The sequence below is a fragment of the Anomaloglossus baeobatrachus genome, chromosome 9, assembly GCF_048569485.1.
Source record: "Anomaloglossus baeobatrachus isolate aAnoBae1 chromosome 9, aAnoBae1.hap1, whole genome shotgun sequence".
In the NCBI taxonomy this organism is placed as follows: Eukaryota; Metazoa; Chordata; class Amphibia; order Anura; family Aromobatidae; genus Anomaloglossus; species Anomaloglossus baeobatrachus.
The window spans coordinates 187,007,329-187,029,025 of record NC_134361.1 but is presented as its reverse complement, the minus strand read 5'-3'; the positions used below and the strand labels follow the sequence as shown (position 1 = coordinate 187,029,025).

The window sequence follows — 21,697 nt, the reverse complement described above, 5'->3', positions numbered from 1 at the left end:
CATCGCTAATGTGATGTCATTGGGGTCACGGAATTTGTGACGCACATCCGGTCGCTTTAGCGATGTCGTTGTGTGTGACACCAATGAGCGATTTTGAATCATTGCAAAAACGTTCAAAATCGCTCATCGGTGACATCCCCCCTACCAATTATCGTTGCTACTGCCGGTACGATGTTGTTCCTCGTTCCTGCGGCAGCACACATCGCTCCGTGTGACCCCACAGGAACGAGCAACCTCACCTTACCTGCCTCCCGCCCGCAATGAGGAAGGAAGAAGGTGGGCGGGATGTTCGTCCCACTCATCTGCGCTTCTCCGCTTTGATTAGGCAGCTGCTTAGTGATGTCTCTGTGACGCCGAACGAACCGCCCCCTTAGAAAGGAGGCGGTTCGCCGGTCACAGCAACGTCGCTAGGCAGGTAGGTACGTGTGACGGGTCCGTGAGATTTTGTGCGCCACGGGCAGTGATTTGCCCGTGTCGCACAAACGATGGGGGCGGGTACGCACGCTAGCGATATCGGTACCGATATCGCAGTGTATAAAGCGGCCTTAACACTACTTTCCGGGCTGCTCTTTATCCCTCATGCATATGCACTGCTTCCCTGCTCCCACTGGCAGTCCCCACGTCTCTGATTGCTTGTAGTCAGACGTGGCCCCACCCTGTGTGACAGCGTGTTTGACTGCAACCAATCAGAGATGGGGACTGCCGGTTGGCGGGAGAAGCAGTGCATAATCATGAAGGATAATGAGCGACCCGGAAGCAGTTTACAGCCGTGCAAGAGACTCGGTAAGGCTACTTTCACACCTCCGGCTTTTGCAATGCGGCACAATCCGGCACTTTGCAGGAAAACCGCAACCGGTTTTTTTTGCTGCCGGTTGCGTTTTTCCTGCATAGACTTTAATTAGTGCCGCATTGTGCCGCATGGGCTTCCATTCGGTCCGGTTTTTGCCGCATGCGGCAGATTTAGCCGATGCGGCGGCCGGATGGAACGTTCCCTGCAACGTTTTTTGCTCCGGCAAAAAAAAACCGCATCGCGCCGCATCCGGCCGATGCGGCGCTTTTCCCAATGCATCCCTATGGATGCCGGATGCGGCACGATGCGGCAAAAACCGCATCCGGCCGCCGCATGCGGTTTTTGCCACTGCGCATGCTCAGTAGCATGCCGCAAGCGGCAAAAACCGGACCGGCCGCATGTAAAAAACTTATGCAAAGGATGCGGTGTTTTCACCGCATCCGTTGCATAGGCTTCACAGCCGGATTGAGCCGCACGGCTCAAACCGGATGTGTGAAAGTAGCCTTAAGGCCGGTTTCACACATCCGGATTTTTGCCGTTTTACCGGATCCGGTGCTCTCCCGTACAGATAATAGAGTACAATGACAGCGCTGTAACTTCCGGGTCACATGCGCCGGTCACATGACAGCATGTGACCGGCGCTTGTTGCTCTGTCATTGTACTGTATTAACTGTACGGGAGAGCTCCGGATCCGGTAAAACGGCAAAAAGCCGGATGTGTGAAACCGGCCTAAGTAGCCTAAGTATACGCTCCTGCTTTCCCCTTTTTTTCTTTATTACTCCTTTCTTTTTTTTTAATTACTTGAGTTGCCAGACCTGGATCATTACCCGGAATTCCCTGAAAACTCCGGGCCGATGCTCGGGTTCTTTTGAACCCAATGCGGATCCGGACTTTTACAGTCCAGGTCTGCCCATCACTAGGCAAAGACCATTTTGTCAAAGTAATTGTATAATTGGGGTTGATAAAGGAGGTTTTAACGTACACCCCAGCCAAAATTAGTTTTCGGGATGGTCCTAGTGGCAGTAATTTTAAGGGATGTGATGCAGTAGCCAATTTATATTATTGGCGAAAGTAGGGGCTCACAATCAATTTATTGACAAATTCCACATTCTTTTAAGGTTTCTGCACATTCCCTGCTTGAGTCATCACTAACAATAGGACAATAAGGAAGCGAGCGGTGATAAGCGAGCGCAGTGACTTGGATATAGTTGGAGGCTCCGCCGTCACGTGCTCCGTGCTCCTCTGTGACACGTTGCTCTGCTTCGCTCCCCGAGCCCCGGTTTCTAGGTAACAGGCACCAGCGCTGGCAGTTGCACAGGGTTGGTTTTTGCTCCCCGCACCCCATATGCTGCGGCTGGTGACTATCCCTTGAGGGGGCCATACCTCTCAGTGGATTTCACATTCTTGCTCTCCGATTAATTCCTCATTGCAGGTTACAGTCCTTCTTGTGTTCGTTATTTTGCATTTGCGATAAAAAAAAAAAAAATATGGAGAAAAGCAAAACTGTTACAGATTGCCTAATGTGTTTATTATTTATCGACACCTTTGGGGCCATTTATATCTTTTATACAATTTATCGACTTACTGGAGAGGGGTTTAGGTGGTCTCATGTTAAAATGCATGCTTGTCCTTTGCAAACCAACCACTTTCTTATCTATCCCATAATATGGTTTTCATGATTTATGAAAATGTTTTTCTATATGTTCTCTTACAAAAAATGTTGATTTATTAGACTGCATAACTTTTAATAATATTATGGGTTTTTACGTATGTCTTCTGCACACAGCATGTTACAAACACCAACGTTATCAGTGCGACTTTTCTCTTGTCCAGCCATATTTTAAAGGGAATCTGTCGTCGGGATTTCACCCCCCAAAATATTTATATGCGCATGTAGCTCTTTCAAAGACAAGTCCAGCAATACCTTTACATGGCCAGTCTGATCCTTCGTTCCTGAGATATCAGCTTTTGTATTGATATGCAAATGAGACTCAAGAGCTATGGTAGATCTGAAGCCTGCGTCACTCCAGCTCTATAACCCGCCCAGTACCAAAGCCTCCTGCTTGAAGTCAGACAGCATAGAGGAGGTCAGTCATGCAAGAGTAGGCGGCGCTGGGCAGGGAATAGAGCTGCAGTGGCGGCAGCCTCAGATCTACCATAGCTCTTCAGCCTCATTTTCATATCAATACAAACTCTGATTTCTGAGTAATGGAGGATCGGACTGGCCATATAAAGCTATTGCTGGACTTGTCTTTCAAAAAGCTACATGCACATATAAATAGTTTGGAGGGGGTGAAATCCTGCTGGCAGATTCCCTTTAAGATGTAAATGCGCAAAGCACAATATTTTACGCAGTATTTATTGTTTTATGAGCACCCTATCTGTACTCCTAATAGTTTAGCTTTCTTAAATAAAAGATAACCCCTGTCAATACTACAGACAACAGGTATACAAAAACTGTCAATACTACAGACAACAGGAATACAAAACTTGTCAACACTACAGGCAACATGGATACAAAAACTGTCAATACTACAGGCAACATAGATACAAAAACTGTCAATACTACAGACAACATAGATACAAAAACTGTCAATACTACAGACAACATGGATACAAAAACTGTCAATACTACAGGCAACATAGATACAAAAACTGTCGATACTACATGCAACATGGATACAAAAACTGTCAATACTACAGGCAACATGGATACAAAAACTGTCAATACTACAGGCAACATAGATACAAAAACTGTCAATACTACAGACAACATAGATACAAAAACTGTTAATACTACAGACAACATGGATACAAAAACTGTCAATACTACAGGCAACATAGATACAAAAACTGTCAATACTACAGGCAACATAGATGCAAAAACTGTCGATACTACAGACAACATAGATACAAAAACTGTCAATACTACAGACAACATAGATACAAAAACTGTCAATGCTACAGACAACATAGATACAAAAACTGTCAATACTACAGGCAACTTAGATACAAAAACTGTCAATACTACAGGTAACATAGATACAAAAACTGTCAATACTACATGCAACATAGATACAAAAACTGTCAATACTACAGGCAACATAGATACAAAAACTGTCAATACTACATGCAACATAGATACAAAAACTGTCAATACTACAGACAACATAGATACAAAAACTGTCAATACTACAGGCAACATAGATACAAAAACTGTCAATACTACATGCAACATAGATACAAAAACTGTCAATACTACAGACAACATAGATACAAAAACTGTCAATACTACAGACAACATAGATACAAAAACTGTCAATCCTGCACACAACATAGATACAAAAACTGTCAATACTACAGACAACATGGATACAAAAACTGTCATACTATAGCCATGGATACAAAAACTGTCAATACTACAGGCAACATAGATACAAAAACTGTCAATACTACAGACAACATAGATACAAAAACTATCAATACTACAGACAACATGGATACAAAAACTGTCAATACTACAGACAACATGGATACAAAAACTGTCAATACTACAGGCAACATAGATACAAAAACTGTCAATACTACAGGCAACATAGATACAAAAACTGTCAATACTACAGGCAACATAGATACAAAAACTGTCAATACTACAGACAACATGGATACAAAAACTGTCAATACTACAGGCAACATGGATACAAAAACTGTCAATACTACAGACAACATGGATACAAAAACTGTCAATACTACAGACAACATGGATACAACATTTTTTGACAGCTGTTCTCTTCTTCTTTGCAGGAGGTCCTCCAGACGGTCACCAAATTTTGCTTCCCGTTCTCTATAGACAGGTAGACATTCCTAATATTTCTATTATTTTTCATCCATTTTTTGTAAAGAATCATATTGTACTCACTAAATTAATCTACATTGTAGTTTTCTCAAACTTTTCAAAACTACTTCACCTAGTCTGTTACCGTCTAATCAAAAGAAAGAAGTGCGATCCCTTTTTCGCATTGGAGGACGGGTCGGTACTGTAAATCTGGATTTATGTCATTTTGAGTACTATATATTAACTTGTTTTAAAGGACTCTCATTTTTTTACCGATGGAAGTAATAATATGGCCGTGTAAATGCTTGACCCCAATTAAAATGATACTTTTTTTGTAGAGATTCGATGCGCTAGTCACCATCGGCCTTTACTTCCCAAAGCCTTCCGAAATTAAAGGAATTGGACCAATTTTTTTTGGGGGGGGAGATTGGTCCAATTACAATAAACTAATGATAAAGTATCTGGCTCCTCAGACTCCCAGGAATCCTCATTATTAGTGGGGGAACCAGGCAGCCCAGGGGACATAAAGGGCTACATATTGCCTATGGAAAGCAATTGGGTCTCCATGTAGGACTGAATTCAGACATGTATTTCATGCCCAAGTGGACCAAAGAGTGTGTCTCCTGATCCAATTTTATAGCTTGATGTATGCCTAGTAGTCTCTTAGTTTGGGTAGGTAGACCCTAGGTCATTCTGGGCACGTAGACCCCAGGTCAGTCCGGGCTTTGCAGTCTATATAGATACTGTGCATTACCGACCACCGAGTACAGCCAATGCATAGACATGAAGGATTGTCAAAAATGAGAGACGCGTTTCAGTCTGCTTGATGAGTCCTGTCTACTAAATCCAATTGCTGTAGCAGAATAAATCAAAATGGGTTTTCTAAACCTGACATCCCCCTTGGACTCCAATGCAGAATTTAGAACAACCCACATCACCCGCATCCCAAGATAGATGCGTAATTTTATAAAACCAATGTTTTACATGGAAAAGTGGCTTTTACACCCTCCTTTGGGCATCACTTCCCTCTTACGGTATCCTCCTCTGTATCCCATACAGCTACCCCCGAAACTAAAAGAGTAGGCCCTTTTCTTACTGAAACAAATGGTTTTAAATTGTAACCTGTATTAAATATGTAAAGATACATTTCCTATGTAATGTAGGGCAGACAGACCGGAGACACTTGTTCTCGGAGACTTTTCAGTCTGTGGCTCCATCAGTGTTAATTACTGTGATCCCGATGGTTTGTGGCTGTGAATCAGAAAGGAATTTAAGGGTGTAATCACTTCTGTGTTAATAAAACGGTTTGATTTATGATATAGTAAGACACAATGAACCTATGTGGAACACTAAAAAGAAAAAAATATATAGGCTTGTTTCTTTAATATGCAAAAATACATATGCACACGTATTTGTGTAAATACATTTAATATTATATGTATGTGTATATCTACATGTGATTAGACTGTTCATGCACACACACAGGTATATGTGTGTGTAGTATGTGTGTGTGTAGTATGTATGTGTGTGTGTGTGTAGCATGTATGTATGTGTGTGTACTGTCATGTGCATGTTTATATGTGTGCTTATATGTGTGCTTATATGCGTGTGTGTGTGTAGTATGTATGTAGTATATATGTAGGTGTAGTATGTGTATATTATGTGTGTATATATCAATATGTATATATGTGTGTGTAGCATGCATGTATGTATGTGTAGTATGTATGTGTGTAGTATGTGTGTTTGTGTAGTATGTATGTGTGTTTGTGTAGTATGTATGTGTGTAGTATGTATGTGTGTAGTATGTGTGTTTGTGTAGTATGTATGTGTGTAGTATGTATGTGTGTAGTATGTGTGTTTGTGTAGTATGTATGTGTGTAGTATGTATTTGTGTAGTATGTATGTGTGTTTGTGTAGCATGTATGTGTGTTTGTGTAGTATGTATGTGTGTAGTATGTATGTGTGTAGTATGTGTGTTTGTGTAGTATGTATGTGTGTTTGTGTAGCATGTATGTGTGTTTGTGTAGTATGTATGTGTGTTTGTGTAGCATGTATGTGTGTTTGTGTAGTATGTATGTGTGTAGCATGTATGTGTGTTTGTGATGTACGTATATGTGTGTGGAGTGTGTGCAGCATGTATGCATGTCTGTGTGCAGTATGTGTGTGAAGTATGTCGTGTGTATGTGTGCGTATATGTATGTATAGTATGTTGAGTGTGTGTGTGTATATATACAGTGTGTGTATATTTACAATGTGTATATATATGTATATATGTGTGTGTATGTGTATATATATATATATAAAAAATTTTTTTTTGTGTATGTGTGTATATATATATATATGTGTGTGTGTGTGTATGTGTGTATATATATATATATATATATATATATATATATATATATATATATATATATATTTTTTTTTAATATTTATGTATGTGTGTGTGTTATATATTACATGTCTTCATATCTCACATGTCTTCCTTCTGTTTTCAGCCTCTCGGCCAGCCAAGTCGGGCAAAACTTTACATTTGTGCTGACTGACATTGACAGCAAGCATAGGTTTGGTTTCTGCCGGTTATCTTCAGGCGCTAAAAGCTGCTTTTGTATCTTAAGGTAAGGCCAGCTGCGCCCGCGTGCAGCACATGTCACGTCCACAACGTTTCAGCTCATTTATCACCAGGATGAGTATTGCAGTCTGCCGGGGCGATAGTCTTTGCTTTCTTTTTTATGGTCATGTAACATGTAGTCCCATCATGTTCAGTAATGGTTGACATGTTTTGTTGCTGGCTAGGAAGTGGTGTTTTTTAGTTGCTTGTGCCTTAAAAGTATAAAATTGTACTGGGAAAAGGGATTTACAAGAAGAGCCAAATTTCAGAAAATAATGAAAGTCATACTATTACATCACAAACCTGACACTGGTCCACAGCGATGACTTCCTTGACTACCCACATGTCCTCAGTAGCCAGATCACTAGCCCAGTTTTATTCAATATCCTCCTAATCCCAGTTTTTCAGTGGCGGAAAACTCAACCTCATAAACGTTGCTTTAGTGTCCAGGACAGTGATGGTGAATGAAAAAAAATGGCAACTTTGCATCTTTCCCTTTAAATAAAGTGAGGAAAAAATACATTTGTGGATCAAAATTTACATTTATACTTAAATTTATACATAAATGACACAAAAGATTTAGCAGTGAGTATTTTTTTAAGATTTTCCATAATATAGTAAATGAAATCTCATAAATTAGTTCCCAAATATAGCCAATGTTCTCAATAAACCATCTTTTGTTAAAGCACCACTTTTTAGTGCTGGAATTTTGTTTTAAATCTATGTTCCTTGCCCCCTGTCTTATATTTATCCTCCAATGTTTTCTCCTTTTTTCGGCGTTGCTCCGATTCCGCATCGCCATCTTGTGCCCGTAATGTCTGACTGTCCAGAAATCAAAAATTACATCCCAAATTCAAAATGTAAATCTATGAGGGCAAGATTGAGGCCCTCATAGACTTAAATTGATTTGTGACCTCCGGCGCGCTCCATGAAACACTGGAGCTGCCGGTAGGTGATAAAGTGCCAGAGACTGACCGGAGTAGCAGAGAAAACAGATGAAGATGCCGGAGGGTGAGTATGAGACAGGAGTAGGGGACTTAGATTTAAAGCACCACTCCAGCAGTGAAATAAAACATACATGCTGGAGAGGTGCTTTAATGACATTCAGATTCCAGTATACTCTATCCTAGTGGAAGTTCACACGCCTCCAAGTGCACTCCCGTGTTCCTACTCCTTGAAGTGCACTCACGAGTTCCTACTCCTCCAAGTGCATTCCCGTGTTTCTACTCCTCCAAGTGCATTCTCTTGTTTTCTACTCCTCCAAGTGCACTCCCGTGCTTCTACTCCTCCAAGTGCACTCCCGTATTTCTACTCGTTCAAGTGCACTCCCATGTTCCTACTCCTCCAAGTGCACTCCTGTGTTCCTACTCCTCCAAGTGCACTTTCAAGTTCTTTCATCTCCAGTGCACTTTCAAGTTCTCTCATCTCCAAGTGCACTCCCGTGTTCTCTCATTTCCATGTGCAGTCCCGAGTTCTCACTCGTCCAAGTGGACTCCCGAGTCCTCACTCGTCCAAGTGGACTCCCGAGTCCTCACTCGTCCAAGTGGACTCCCGAGTTCTCACTCGTCCAAGTGGACTCCCGAGTTCTCACTCGTCCAAGTGGACTCCCGAGTTCTCACTCGTCCAAGTGGACTCCCGAGTTCTCACTCGTCCAAGTGGACTCCCGAGTTCTCACTCGTCCAAGTGGACTCCCGAGTCCTCACTCGTCCAAGTGGACTCCCGAGTCCTCACTCGTCCAAGTGGACTCCCGAGTTCTCACTCGTCCAAGTGGACTCCCGAGTTCTCACTCGTCCAAGTGGACTCCCGAGTTCTCACTCGTCCAAGTGGACTCCCGAGTTCTCACTCGTCCAAGTGGACTCCCGAGTTCTCACTCCTCCAACTGCACCTCCATGTTCTCACTTCTCCAAGTGCACTCCCGTGTTTTCACTTCTCCAAATGCACTCCCAAGTTTCTCCTTGAATATCTAAAATTGTGAATCAAAGCTATGGTCTTTGGAGGCTTCTCTATGAACAGGCTGCCATAGTTGTTAACCTAAATCTTAACCGCCACCACATAGATATTTCCAAGGATTTCCTGAAGCCCTATGAGAAAACGGTTATAAGATAACTTTCCCTTTTACGTCAGCTTGTTGGTAAATCTCAAGGGGACACCTTTTGCTTTTTTGCCTTCTTTTGCCTCAAACTGCTTACAAAAAAGTCTGATGAATGTTCTCAGCTCCTTATCTAGAGCTTTTAGGCTATGTGCGCACGTTGCGTAAATTCATGCAGTTACGCTGCGCTTTGCAGCGCAGCGTAACTGCATGCGTCCTGCGTCCCCTGCACAGTCTATGGAGATTGTGCAGGGGCCGTGCGCACGTGGCGTCTCAGTGCGCAGCGCTTCGGCTACTGCCGAAGCGCTGCGCAAAAAGAAGTGACATGTCACTTCTTTCCTGCGCTTTGCCGGCAGCTCCTGCTCTGTCTGTGGCAGGAGCTGCAGGCAGAGCGCATGGAATCGGCGCTCACTACGGACATTTCTGCAGCGATCTAAAGCGCACATGTGCTCTTCAGATCGCTGCAGAAATTTCTGCAGGCTAGTACGCAACGTGCGCACATAGCCTTACAGATTATTTCGTAAAGTACCAATTTGATGTGCGGTGATGGCACAGGCACTTTCCAAGGGTCTCCAAGTGGCTCATCACAGAGACCTTGGTCCACTATCCTATGATTAAAGATAGCTAGGAAACTCAATAAGAAAAGGTCTTCGACACGCGTTTCGTACGTCACAAGTCTCCAATTACGTTCTTAAAATTTGGCACAACTGGTCCCACGGTGTACCTTGAACAATTTTTGGTGTAAGAAGTATGGATCTCCTATCAACACAGTGTGATAGAAGCAGACCTTGAGTACACACGTCTTAAGGCCGCTTTACATGCTGCGACATCGCTAGCGATCGCACCCGCCCTCGTCGTTTGTGCGTCACGGGCAAATCGCTGCTTGTGGCGAACAATATCGCCGGTACGCATCACACCAACTTACCTTCCTAACGACGTCGCTGTGCCCGGCGAACAATCTCTTTTTTTAAAGGGGAGGTTCGTGCGACATCACAGCGACGTCACACGGTGGCCCACCAATAGGGGCGGAGAGCAGCTGCATTAACGACACGCCCACCTCGTTGCTGGAGGACGGAGGAACACTGTTGTTCGTCATTCCCGGGGTGTCACACGTAGCGATGTGTGCTGCCTCAGGAACAACGAACAACCTGCGTCCAGAATGAGCAACGATATTTGGGAAATGAATGACGTGTCAACGATCAACGATTTTGGGCACTTTTCGGATCATTAGCGGTCGCTGGTAAGTATCACACGCAACGACGTCGCTAACGAAGCTGGATGGGCATCACGAATTCCGTGACCCCAACGATATCTCGTTCGCTATGTCGCTGCGTGTAATGGGGCCTTTAAAAGTAGATATATTTCTTAAATCAGCTATTATACCAAAGAGAATAGATATTGACGTTTCGACCCAGTTTGACCTTCCTCAGAACAGTTGTCCGCAATAATAGCACCAGCGACAAGTAAAATTAACAAACCTAAATTTCTAATTAAAATGACTCAAATCAAGGTTCCTAAAGGAATAACACTAACATTATGGACATTTATGGCGTATGGTTAAGATGAGAAATAAGTGTCTTATAGATGCAGGTCCCACCTCTGGGACTGAGGAGCATTTTGAGAGTTAGTGCTCTGCAACTCGATGCTTCTGAGCCTTGTCGCTAAATATGTAGCAAAGTCCCCACCTACATGTGCCTTTTACAATGATGTGTCTTCTTTAGGCACTTAAAGGATAGGCATGACTTGGTGCAGTCAAGAGGGTTTTTTGGTAAATTCAGCTCTGCTATCTGAATATATGATAGCAAAAAAAGACAGGTGCACTCTGAAATGCTAAAGCATGCAAACAATGAATGCAAGAATATAGATATGCATTACTGCTTAAATAAACCTAGGAAAAATGTAGATATTTAGCCTAAAAAATAGCCATTTCTGTATCTGCCCAGTAGCCACGTCAAGGTATATCTTGTTTACTTGAAACCTACACTAAACTGAAGCCTCTTTCTGTGTTATAAAACCTCCATTTAGGAACCTGCTATTAGAGAATAAAATTACCTGTGGCTAATGGAGGAGGGGTGCACAGTTAAAGGGCATGACTGACTCCATAATCTAGACAAAAAGACTGATGGCACTCCCAAAATGCAGTCTGAACAGGTGCAAAAAGGTAACATGACATATAATAACAATAAAAGATAACAGTTGCACTCTGAAATGCTAAAGCATGCAAACAATGAATGCAAGAATATAGATATGCATTACTGCTTAAATAAATCTAGGAAAAATTTAGATATTTAGCCTAAAAAATGGCCATTTCTGTATCTGCCCAGTAGCCACGTCAAGGCATATGTCATTTACTGGGAACCTACACTGAACTGAAGTCTCTCTGGATTATAAAACCTCTATGTGTATGGGGATGTAGGAATCTTCTATAGAGAATAAAATCACCTTTAGCTAATGGGGCAGCGTCAGAGAATATGACTTCATAATCTAGACAAAAAGACTGACGGCACTCCCAAAATGCAGTCTGTATGTACAGGGTTGTATCAAGGTGTTGGGCAACAGGTTGCCCCAAGTGCTGGATTCTGTGGGGCGTTACCATCACGCCACTCTTCCTTGCCTAGGGTATTTTGGAAACATAATATTTTTTGTGGGTACAAAAAAACTTAAGAGGTGTGGTGTCTGTTTTAAGGGAGGGAGAACTGGGAATATACCTTAGCAGGCATGCAAATTAGGTCTCATCTGAAAGGAACAGCTGAAAAGCTGTCAATCCAGCACCACCTCCTCGAGGTAACAACCCTATACGGCAATGCCCAACTGTTTAACAAATATTGCCACATAAGATCGCCTTCAGACATCTGTGCTCATGGTCTGAGTGTGGACAGTGGACAGCATTGAATAGCCTTAAGAAGCTTTTAAAGAGGACCAACCACCAGAATTTCCTATATAAACTAAAGCCAGTGCTATACTGGTGCTATCATGCTGATTCTATACATACCTTTTAGTTGTGAGATCGGATGTATACTTTCTGAAATACAGGCAAGTAAAGTTTGTGAAATGCACTGTTATTTGATTGATAGGTGCATCGGAATATCTAATAGGTGGTTCGGGTTTTCCTAGTTATTCCCGCCCCTGTCTGTTGCCTGTCCTTCCTCTCCTGTATCTGTTATTACAGGAGGAGAAGGGAGGGAGGACAGGCAGGCAGAAAGGAGCGGAAATAACTAGCAAAACCCGACCAACCTATTAGATATTCTGCAGCAGCAGCACCTGTCAATCAAATAACAGCGCATTTTACAATATTTACTTGCCTGTATTTCAGAAACTATACATCCGATCTCACAACTAAAGGTATGTATAGAATCAGCATGATAGTGCCAGTATAGCACTGGCTTTAGTTTATATAGGAAAATCCTGGTGGTTGGTCCTCTTTAAGTTTGTGTCTGCACACCTACGATAGGTCCATGGACCTCTTTCAGTGCTCGGATTCTATCTATAGATGTGTGAATGGAGCCCAAGGCAAACACATCTGCAGAGATATGCCATATATTGCTCATTTTGGTATTAAAGTGGTTGTATGGTCTTCTGGTAAAAGTCTGCCATCAATCTATCCGACTGCAGACTTCTGAATCCTGAAAGCGTGTGGTGCACACGCTGTCAGGATTTCCTAGTGTTGCACTTGAGAGCAGGCAGTCACGTGTCCACAAGTATGTTGTTTAGCTACTTCCGTCACATTCTGACAAGACCTGCCTGGCTTCTCTCTGAGAATCGGAGCACCTCTAGTCTGCATGTGACTGCCTTCTCTCACCAGCAACACTAGATAATCCTGAAAACTCAGCACGTCTAGTCTGCATGTGACTGCCCACTCTCACCAGCAACACTGGAGAATCCTGAAATCTGAGCACATCTAGTCTGCATGTGACTGCCCACTCTCACCAGAAACACTGGAGAATACTAAAAGCTGAGCACGTCTAGTCTGCATGTGACTGCACGCTCTCACCAGCAACACTAGGGAATCATGAAAACTCAGCACGTCTAGTCTGCATGTGACTGCCCATTCTCACCAGCAACACTGGAGAATCCTGAAACTTGAGCACGTCTAGTCTGCATGTGACTGCCCGCTCTCACCAGCAACACTGGAGAATTCTGAAATCTTAGCACATATAGTCTGCATGTAACTGCTCGCTCTCACCAGCAACACTAGAGAATCCTGAAAACTCAGCACGTCTAGTCTGCATGTGACTGCCCACTCTCACCAGCAACACTAGATAATCCTGAAAACTCAGCACGTCTAGTCTTCATGTGACTGCTCGCTCTCACCAGCAGCACTGGAGAATGCTGAAACTTGAGCACGTCTAGTCTGCATGTGACTGCCCGCTCTCACCAGCAACACTGGAGAATTCTGAAATCTTAGCACATATAGTCTGCATGTGACTGCTCGCTCTCACCAGCAATACTGGAGAATCCTGAAATCTGAGCACATCTAGTCTTCATGTAACTGCTCGCTCTCACCAGCAACACTAGAGAATCCTGAAATCTGAGCATATCTAGTCTGCATGTGTCTGTAGACTCTTACCAGCAACACTAGATAATCCTGAAAACTCAGCACGTCTAGTCTGCATGAGACTGCCCACTCTCACCAGCAACACTAGATAATCCTGAAAACTCAGCACGTCTTGTCTTCATGTGACGGCTCGCTCTCACCAGCAACACTGGAGAATCCAGAAATCTGATCACATGTAGTCTTCATGTAACTGCTTGCTCTCACCAGCAACACTAGAGAATACTAAAATTTGAGCACGTCTCGTCTGCATGTGACTGCGCGCTCTCACCAGCAATGCTGGAGAATCCTGAAATCTGAGCACATCTAGTCTTCATGTAACTGCTCGCTCTCACCAGCAACACTAGAGAATCCTGAAATCTGAGCACATTAAAGGCCCCGTCACACTAAGCAACATCGCTAGCAACATCGCTGCTAACGAACAACTTTTGTGACGTAGCAGCGATGTTGCTAGTGATGTCGCTGTGTGTGACATCCAGCAACAACCTGGCCCCTGCTGTGAGGTCGTTGGTTGTTGCTGAATGTCCTGGGCTATTTTTTAGTTGTTGCTGTCCCGCTGTGAAGCACATATCGCTGTGTGTGACAGCGAGACAGCAACAACTAAATGTGCAGGCAGCAGGAGCCGGCTTCTGCGGAGGCTGGTAACCACAGTAAACATCGGGTAACCAAGAAGCCCTGTCCTTGGTTACCCGATATTTACCTTTGTTACCAGCCTCCGCCGCTCTCACTGTCAGTGCCGGCTCCTGCTCTGTGCACATGTAGCTGCAGGACACATCGGGTTAATTAACCCGATGTGTGCTGTAGCTAGGAGAGCAGGGAGCCAGCGCTAAGCGGTGTGCGCTGCTCCCTGCTCTGTGCAGCTGCACCCTGTACTCTATACCCTATATATGTACCCTGTGCAGCTGCACCCGGTGTGCGCTGCTCCCTGCTCTGTGCACATTTAGCTGCAGCACACATCGGGTAATTAACCCGATGTGTGCTGTAACTAGGAGAGCAGGGAGCCAGCGCTCAGTGTGCGCTGCTCCCTGCTCTCTGCACGTGTAGCTGCGTGCGCTGGTAACCAAGGTAAATATCGGGTTGGTTACCCGATATTTACCTTAGTTACCAAGCGCATCATCTTCCACGTGGCGCTGGGGGCTGGTCACTGGTTGCTGGTGAGATCTGCCTGTGTGACAGCTCACCAGCAACTCGTGTAGCGACGCTCCAGCGATCCCTGCCAGGTCAGGTTGCTGGTGAAATCGCTGGAGCGTCGCAGTGTGACATCTCACCAGCAACCTCCTAGCAACTTACCAGCGATCCCTATCGTTGTTGGGATCGCTGGTAAGTTGTTTAGTGTGACTGGACCTTTAGTCTGCATGTGTCTGTAGACTCTTACCAGCAACACTAGATAATCCTGAAAACTCAGCACGTCTAGTCTGCATGTGACTGCCCACTCTCACCAGCAACACTAGATAATCCTGAAAACTCAGCACGTCTAGTCTTCATGTGACGCTCGCTCTCACCAGCAACACTGGAGAATCCTGAAATCTGATCACATCTAGTCTTCATGTAACTGCTTGCTCTCACCAGCAACACTAGAGAATACTAAAATTTGAGCACGTCTCGTCTGCATGTGACTGCACGCTCTCATCAGCAACACTAGAGAATCCTGAAAACTCCGAACGTCTAGTCTGCATGTGACTGCCCACTCTCACCAGCATCACTGGAGAATCGTGAAATCTGAGCACGTCTAGTCTGCATGTGACTGCCCACTTTCATTAGCAACACTGGAGAATCCTGAATTCTGAGCACGTCTAGTCTGCATGTGACTGCTCGCTCTCACCAGCAACACTGGAGCATCCTGAATTCTGAGCACGTCTAGTCTGCATGTGACTGCACGCTCTCATCAGCAACACTAGAGAATCCTGAAAACTCCGAACGTCTAGTCTGCATGTGACTGCCCACTCTCACCAGCATCACTGGAGAATCGTGAAATCTGAGCACGTCTAGTCTGTATGTGACTGCCCACTTTCATTAGCAACACTGGAGAATCCTGAATTCTGAGCACGTCTAGTCTGCATGTGACTGCTCGCTCTCACCAGCAACACTGGAGCATCCTGAATTCTGAGCACGTCTAGTCTGCATGTGACTGCTCGCTCTCACCAGCAACACTGGAGCATCCTGAATTCTGAGCACGTCTAGTCTGCATGTGACTGCTCGCTCTCACCAGCAACACTGGAGCATCCTGAATTCTGAGCACGTCTAGTCTGCATGTGACTGCCCACTCTCATCAAGCAACACTGGAGAATCCTTCCTGACAGTTACCGTACCAGATCTGTCATATAAGTCAAGGATCACGTAAAGTCAAATCATCATGCTGGTGTGATTTAAGGCCAAATCCAGCTCATATATTGTACCCCAAATAGGCTGCAATAGGTACAAAAAATGATAATAATGAATTTTTTCCAGCGTCGATTAGCTTTTCTCAGGCTTGGCTGCTTCAAATAATGTTTTGATTCCTGTTTCCTTTCCTTAAAATAACAGACGGCGTAGGAGATTATAAAATGATGCAAACATGCAGCTTATTTTTAGTAGGGAGCCTAACACCAGCCTGAGATATAGCCACACATATAGGGCGCGCTGTTATATAGCGGTGTTATAACGTCAGCTGATAACACATAAGGTTCCTGTTCATCTTCAGAGCTGCTCACTCACATCCTGTCATTTTTCACTTCTTATTGTCCCTTTAACCCCCCGCGCTCTTTTTTTAATCCGGGCTTTCGGCCATATCGGCATGTCTTGTACATTTTGCGATCAGTGGATGAATTACACAGAACTGTCTCGGGCCGGGAGACCCCTTATCTGGGCCTGTCATAACTTATCTGGCTGCAGCATTTGTATATTTAAGTTACACAAGCGCCTGTTTTTTTGGAGAAAGTTGTGAGGCTGCTGCAGTTTGTGAGTTGTCAGTTGGGTTTACAGGACCTTGAACCGTGTCCTTTGTGGTGTCAGCTAAACGTGCGGGTCAGAGGGGAAGCTGCGCTCAAGCCTTTCTTAAAGGAAAAGCATGTACAAGGCCATCAATTTCACAGCTAGTTTTCACAAATAGGGGCGCTGTTTTTTACTATGGCTATTTGGGGCTCTATTATCTGCGATTCTGGTATAGAATTTACTTGAGAAAGTGGCGTAACTGGAGTCCGATGAGCCCCAGGTCAAAATTTGGACCTGCCCCCCCCCCCCCCCCCCCCTTGTCACATATTGACAATTGTATATATGGTCCCATCGTGGTATATTTTTCCTCATCCTGGTGTATATGTCTCCATCCTGGTGTATATGTCTCCATCCTAGTGTATATGTCTCCATTCTGGTGTATATGTCTCTATCCTGGTGTATCTGTCTCCATCCTAGTGTATATGTCTCCATTCTGGTGTATATGTCTCTATCCTGGTGTATATGTCTCCATCCTAGTGTATATGTCTCCATTCTGGTGTATATGTCTCCATCCTGGTGTATATGTCTCCATCCTAGTGTATATGTCTCCATTCTGGTGTATATGTCTCTATCCTGGTGTATATATCTCCATCCTAGTGTATATGTCTCCATTCTGGTGTATATGTCTCCATCCTGGTGTATATGTCTCCATCCTGGTGTATATGTCTCCATTCTGGTGTATATGTCTCTATCCTGGTGTATATATCTCCATCCTAGTGTATATGTCTCCATCCTTGTGTATATGTCTCCATCCTTGTGTATATGTCTCCATCCTGGTGTATATGTCTCCATCCTGGTGTATATGTCTCCATCCTGGTGTATATGTCTCCATCCTGGTGTATATGTCTCCATCCTTGTGTATATGTCTCCATCCTGGTGTATATGTCTCCATCCTGGTGTATATGTCTCCATCCTGGTGTACATGTCTCCATCCTGGTGTACATGTCTCCATCCTGGTGTACATGTCCCCCATCCCGGTGTACATGTCCCCCATCCCGGTGTACATGTCCCCCCATCCCGGTGTACATGTCCCCCCATCCCGGTGTACATGTCCCCCCATCCCGATGTACATGTCCCCCATCCCGGTGTACATGTCCCCCATCCCGGTGTACATGTCCCCCCATCCCGGTGTACATGTCCTCCATCCCGGTGTACATGTCCCCCATCCCGGTGTACATGTCCCCCATCCCGGTGTACATGTCCCCCATCCTGGTGTACATGTCCCCCATCCTGGTGTACATGTCCCCCATCCTGGTGTACATGTCCCCCATCCTGGTGTACATGTCCCCCATCCTGGTGTACATGTCCCCCATCCTGGTGTACATGTCCCCCATCCTGGTGTACATGTCCCCCATCCTGGTGTATATGTCCCCCATCCTGGTGTATTTTTCCTCATCCTGAGCCTATCCTGTTATATATGTCTCCTGCCTGCTATATATATTCCCTTCCTGATATATATGTCCCCTTCCTGGGGCCATCCTGGTATATATGTCTTTATCTAAGTATATATGTCCTTCATCCTGGCATATATGTCCCCATCCTGTTATATATAACCCATCTTGGGCCCCTTCCTGGTATATGTGTTCCCCGTTCTGCCTCTAACGCATTAAAAAAATACAAAAAACCCCATTCTACTCACCTTCCCTATATCCCGTGTCCCAGTATCCGCCTCTTTAGCCTGTGCAGTAGCTTTCAGCTGTTATGGCAACACATGATGTTACTGTAATGTGACACCAATGCCTAGCATGCTGACGTCAGCTGCCAGTCTTTGATTGGCTGCGTGTATTGCAGTGCAGGGACTCAACGAGTTTCTGCGCCACAATGCATTTCAGCTGGAGGTATGTCCTTGGACACACATCCAGCTGAAGTAGGCGCTTGGGTCATTGGGCCCCTTCCACTTCCGGGTCCCTCCCTTCAGCCCACACATTATGTACTAAGTAACATCTACTTTATACCCTACCTTTTATCCTTTAAAGGGAATTTTTCATGTCCCCAAACACCAGCTTTCAGTCATAAAGGTATTTCCGGAGAACATGTGCACTGCAGCCCCATAGGGAATGAATGAAGCAGAGGTCACGCATGTGCACTGCAGCCCCATAGGGAGTGAATGGAGTGGCGGTCGCACACGTGCTCTGCAGCCCCATTGGTAATGAATGAAGCGGCCAACGTACACGTGCACTGCAGTCCTATAGGGAGTGAATGGAGCGGCGGTCAAACATGTGCACTGCAGCCCCATAGGGAGTGAATGGAGCAGCGATTGTACACATGCACTGCAGCCCTATAGGGAGTGAATGGAGCAACAGTTGTACACATGCACTGCAGCCCTATAGGGAGTGAATGGAGCAGCGGTTGTAAACGTGCATTGCAGTCCCATAGGGAATGAACAGAGCGGCGGTCGTACACGTGCACTGCAACCCCATAAGGAATGAATGGAGCAGCAGTCGTACACGTGCACTGCAGCCCTATAGGCAATGAATGGAGCAGTGGTCGCACATGTGCAGTGTAGCCCCATAGGCAATGAATGGAGCAGCAATCGCACATGTGCACTGCAGCCCCATAGGGATTGAATGGAGCGGCGGTCGCACATGTGCACTGGAGCCTCATAGAGAATGAATGGAGCGGCGGTCGCACATGTGCACTGGAGCCTCATAGAGAATGAATGGAGCTTCGGTCACACATGTGCACTGCAGCCCCATAGGGAATGAATGGAGCGGTGGTCGCACGCGTGCACTGCAGCCCCATAGGGAATGAATGGAGTGGAGGTCGTACATGTGCAGTGCAGCCCCATAGGGAATGAATGGAGTGGTGGTCGCATGCGTGCACTGCAGCCCCATAGGGGATGAATGGAGCAGTGGTCGCACGCATGCACTGCAGCCCCATAGGGAATGAATGGAGCGGTGGTCGCACGTGTGCACTGCAGTCCCATAGGGAATGAATGGAGCGGAGGTCGTACATGTGCACTGCAGCCCCATAGGGAATGAATGGAGCGGTGGTCGCACGCGTGCAGTGCAGCCCCATAGGGAATGATTGGAGCGGAGGTCGTACATGTGCAGTGCAGCCCTATAGGGAATGAATGGAGTGGTGGTCGCATGCGTGCACTGCAGCCCCATAGGGGATGAATGGAGCAGTGGTCGCACGCATGCACTGCAGCCCCATAGGGAATGAATGGAGCGGTGGTCGCACGCGTGCACTGCAGCCCCATAGGGAATGAATGGAGCGGTGGTCGCACGTGTGCACTGCAGTCCCATAGGGAATGAATGGAGCGGAGGTCGTACATGTGCACTGCAGCCCCATAGGGAATGAATGGAGCGGTGGTCGCACGCGTGCACTGCAGCCCCATAGGGAATGAATGGAGCGGAGGTCGTACATGTGCAGTGCAGCCCCATAGGGAATGAATGGAGTGGTGGTCGCATGCGTGCACTGCAGCCCCATAGGGGATGAATGGAGCAGTGGTCGCACGCATGCACTGCAGCCCCATAGGGAATGAATGGAGCGGTGGTCGCACGCGTGCACTGCAGTCCCATAGGGAATGAATGGAGCGGAGGTCGTACATGTGCACTGCAGCCCCATAGGGAATGGAGCGGTGGTCGCACGCGTGCACTGCAGCCCCATAGGGAATGAATGGAGCGGAGGTCGTACATGTGCAGTGCAGCCCCATAGGGAATGAATGGAGTGGTGGTCGCATGCGTGCACTGCAGCCCCATAGGGGATGAATGGAGCAGTGGTCGCACGCATGCACTGCAGCCCCATAGGGAATGAATGGAGCGGTGGTCGCACGCATGCACTGCAGCCCCATAGGGAATGAATGGAGCGGTGGTCGCACGCATGCACTGCAGCCCCATAGGGGATGAATGGAGCGGTGGTCGCACGCATGCACTGCAGCCCCATAGGGAATGAATGGAGCGGTGGTCGCACGCGTGCACTGCAGCCCCATAGGGAATGAATGGAGCGGAGGTCGTACATGTGCAATGCAGCCCCATAGGGAATGAATGGAGTGGTGGTCGCATGCGTGCACTACAGCCCCATAGGGGATGAGTGGAGCAGTGGTCGTACATGTGCACTGCAGCCCCATAGGGAATGAATGGAGTGGTGGTCGCACGCGTGCACTGCAGCCCCATAGGGAATGAATGGAGCGGTGGTTGCACGCATGCACTGCAGCCCCATAGGGGATGAATGGAGCGGTGGTCGCACGCATGCACTGCAGCCCCATAGGGGATGAATGGAGCAGTGGTCGAACGCGTGCACTGCAGCCCCATAGGGAATGAATGGAGCGGAGGTCGTACACGTGCACTGCAGCCCCATAGGGAATGAATGGAGCGGTGGTCGCACGTGTGCACTGCAGTCCCATAGGGAATGAATGGAGCGGAGGTCGTACATGTGCAGTGCAGCCCCATAGGGAATGAATGGAGCAGTGGTCGCACGCGTGCACTGCAGCACTGAAATAGGTGATAACTTGCTTCCAGAGTCCTCCAATATCCAGTTATGAGGGGCTTATTTACCGCCCATAATTCATGCAGTATGACGTATACACACACACACGCCTTGTACCTCGTCCATGTGTATATGCCAGTGTACCCTGTAATACTATAATAGACGGCCTGCCTCTTTTCGTCTGGCTCGGAGGTCACCTTCCTTTGAACACAATGTCCGAGGAGGCCCCTCACGTGGTGCAGAGTGAGAATTGTTTCTAATTGAGCAGAAACATGTGGAAGGATCAGGAATATCTCGGGGGATTAGACAAAAATTCCAAATTTGTACAACTTCCAGGCTGCGCTGAGAGCGGGCTCTGCTGGGAATAGATGTTAGTTAGTGTGACCTGCGACCCTGGAATCTGTTGACAAGGCCCCGGCCAG

General features: G+C 46.0%; 1 protein-coding gene across 4 annotated transcripts in view; it reads left to right on the top strand.

The window, feature by feature from the left end:
- Nucleotides 1-21,697, top strand: part of DENND1A (DENN domain containing 1A) — a 924,202-nt gene that overhangs the window by 301,857 nt on the left and 600,648 nt on the right. For all 4 annotated transcript variants that reach the window (XM_075324120.1, XM_075324118.1, XM_075324119.1 and 1 more), the window contains exons 4-5: nt 4,595-4,644; nt 7,121-7,240. In XM_075324120.1, the coding sequence (XP_075180235.1) occupies nt 4,595-4,644; nt 7,121-7,240 (170 nt within the window). The remainder of the gene's footprint in view (nt 1-4,594; nt 4,645-7,120; nt 7,241-21,697) is intronic.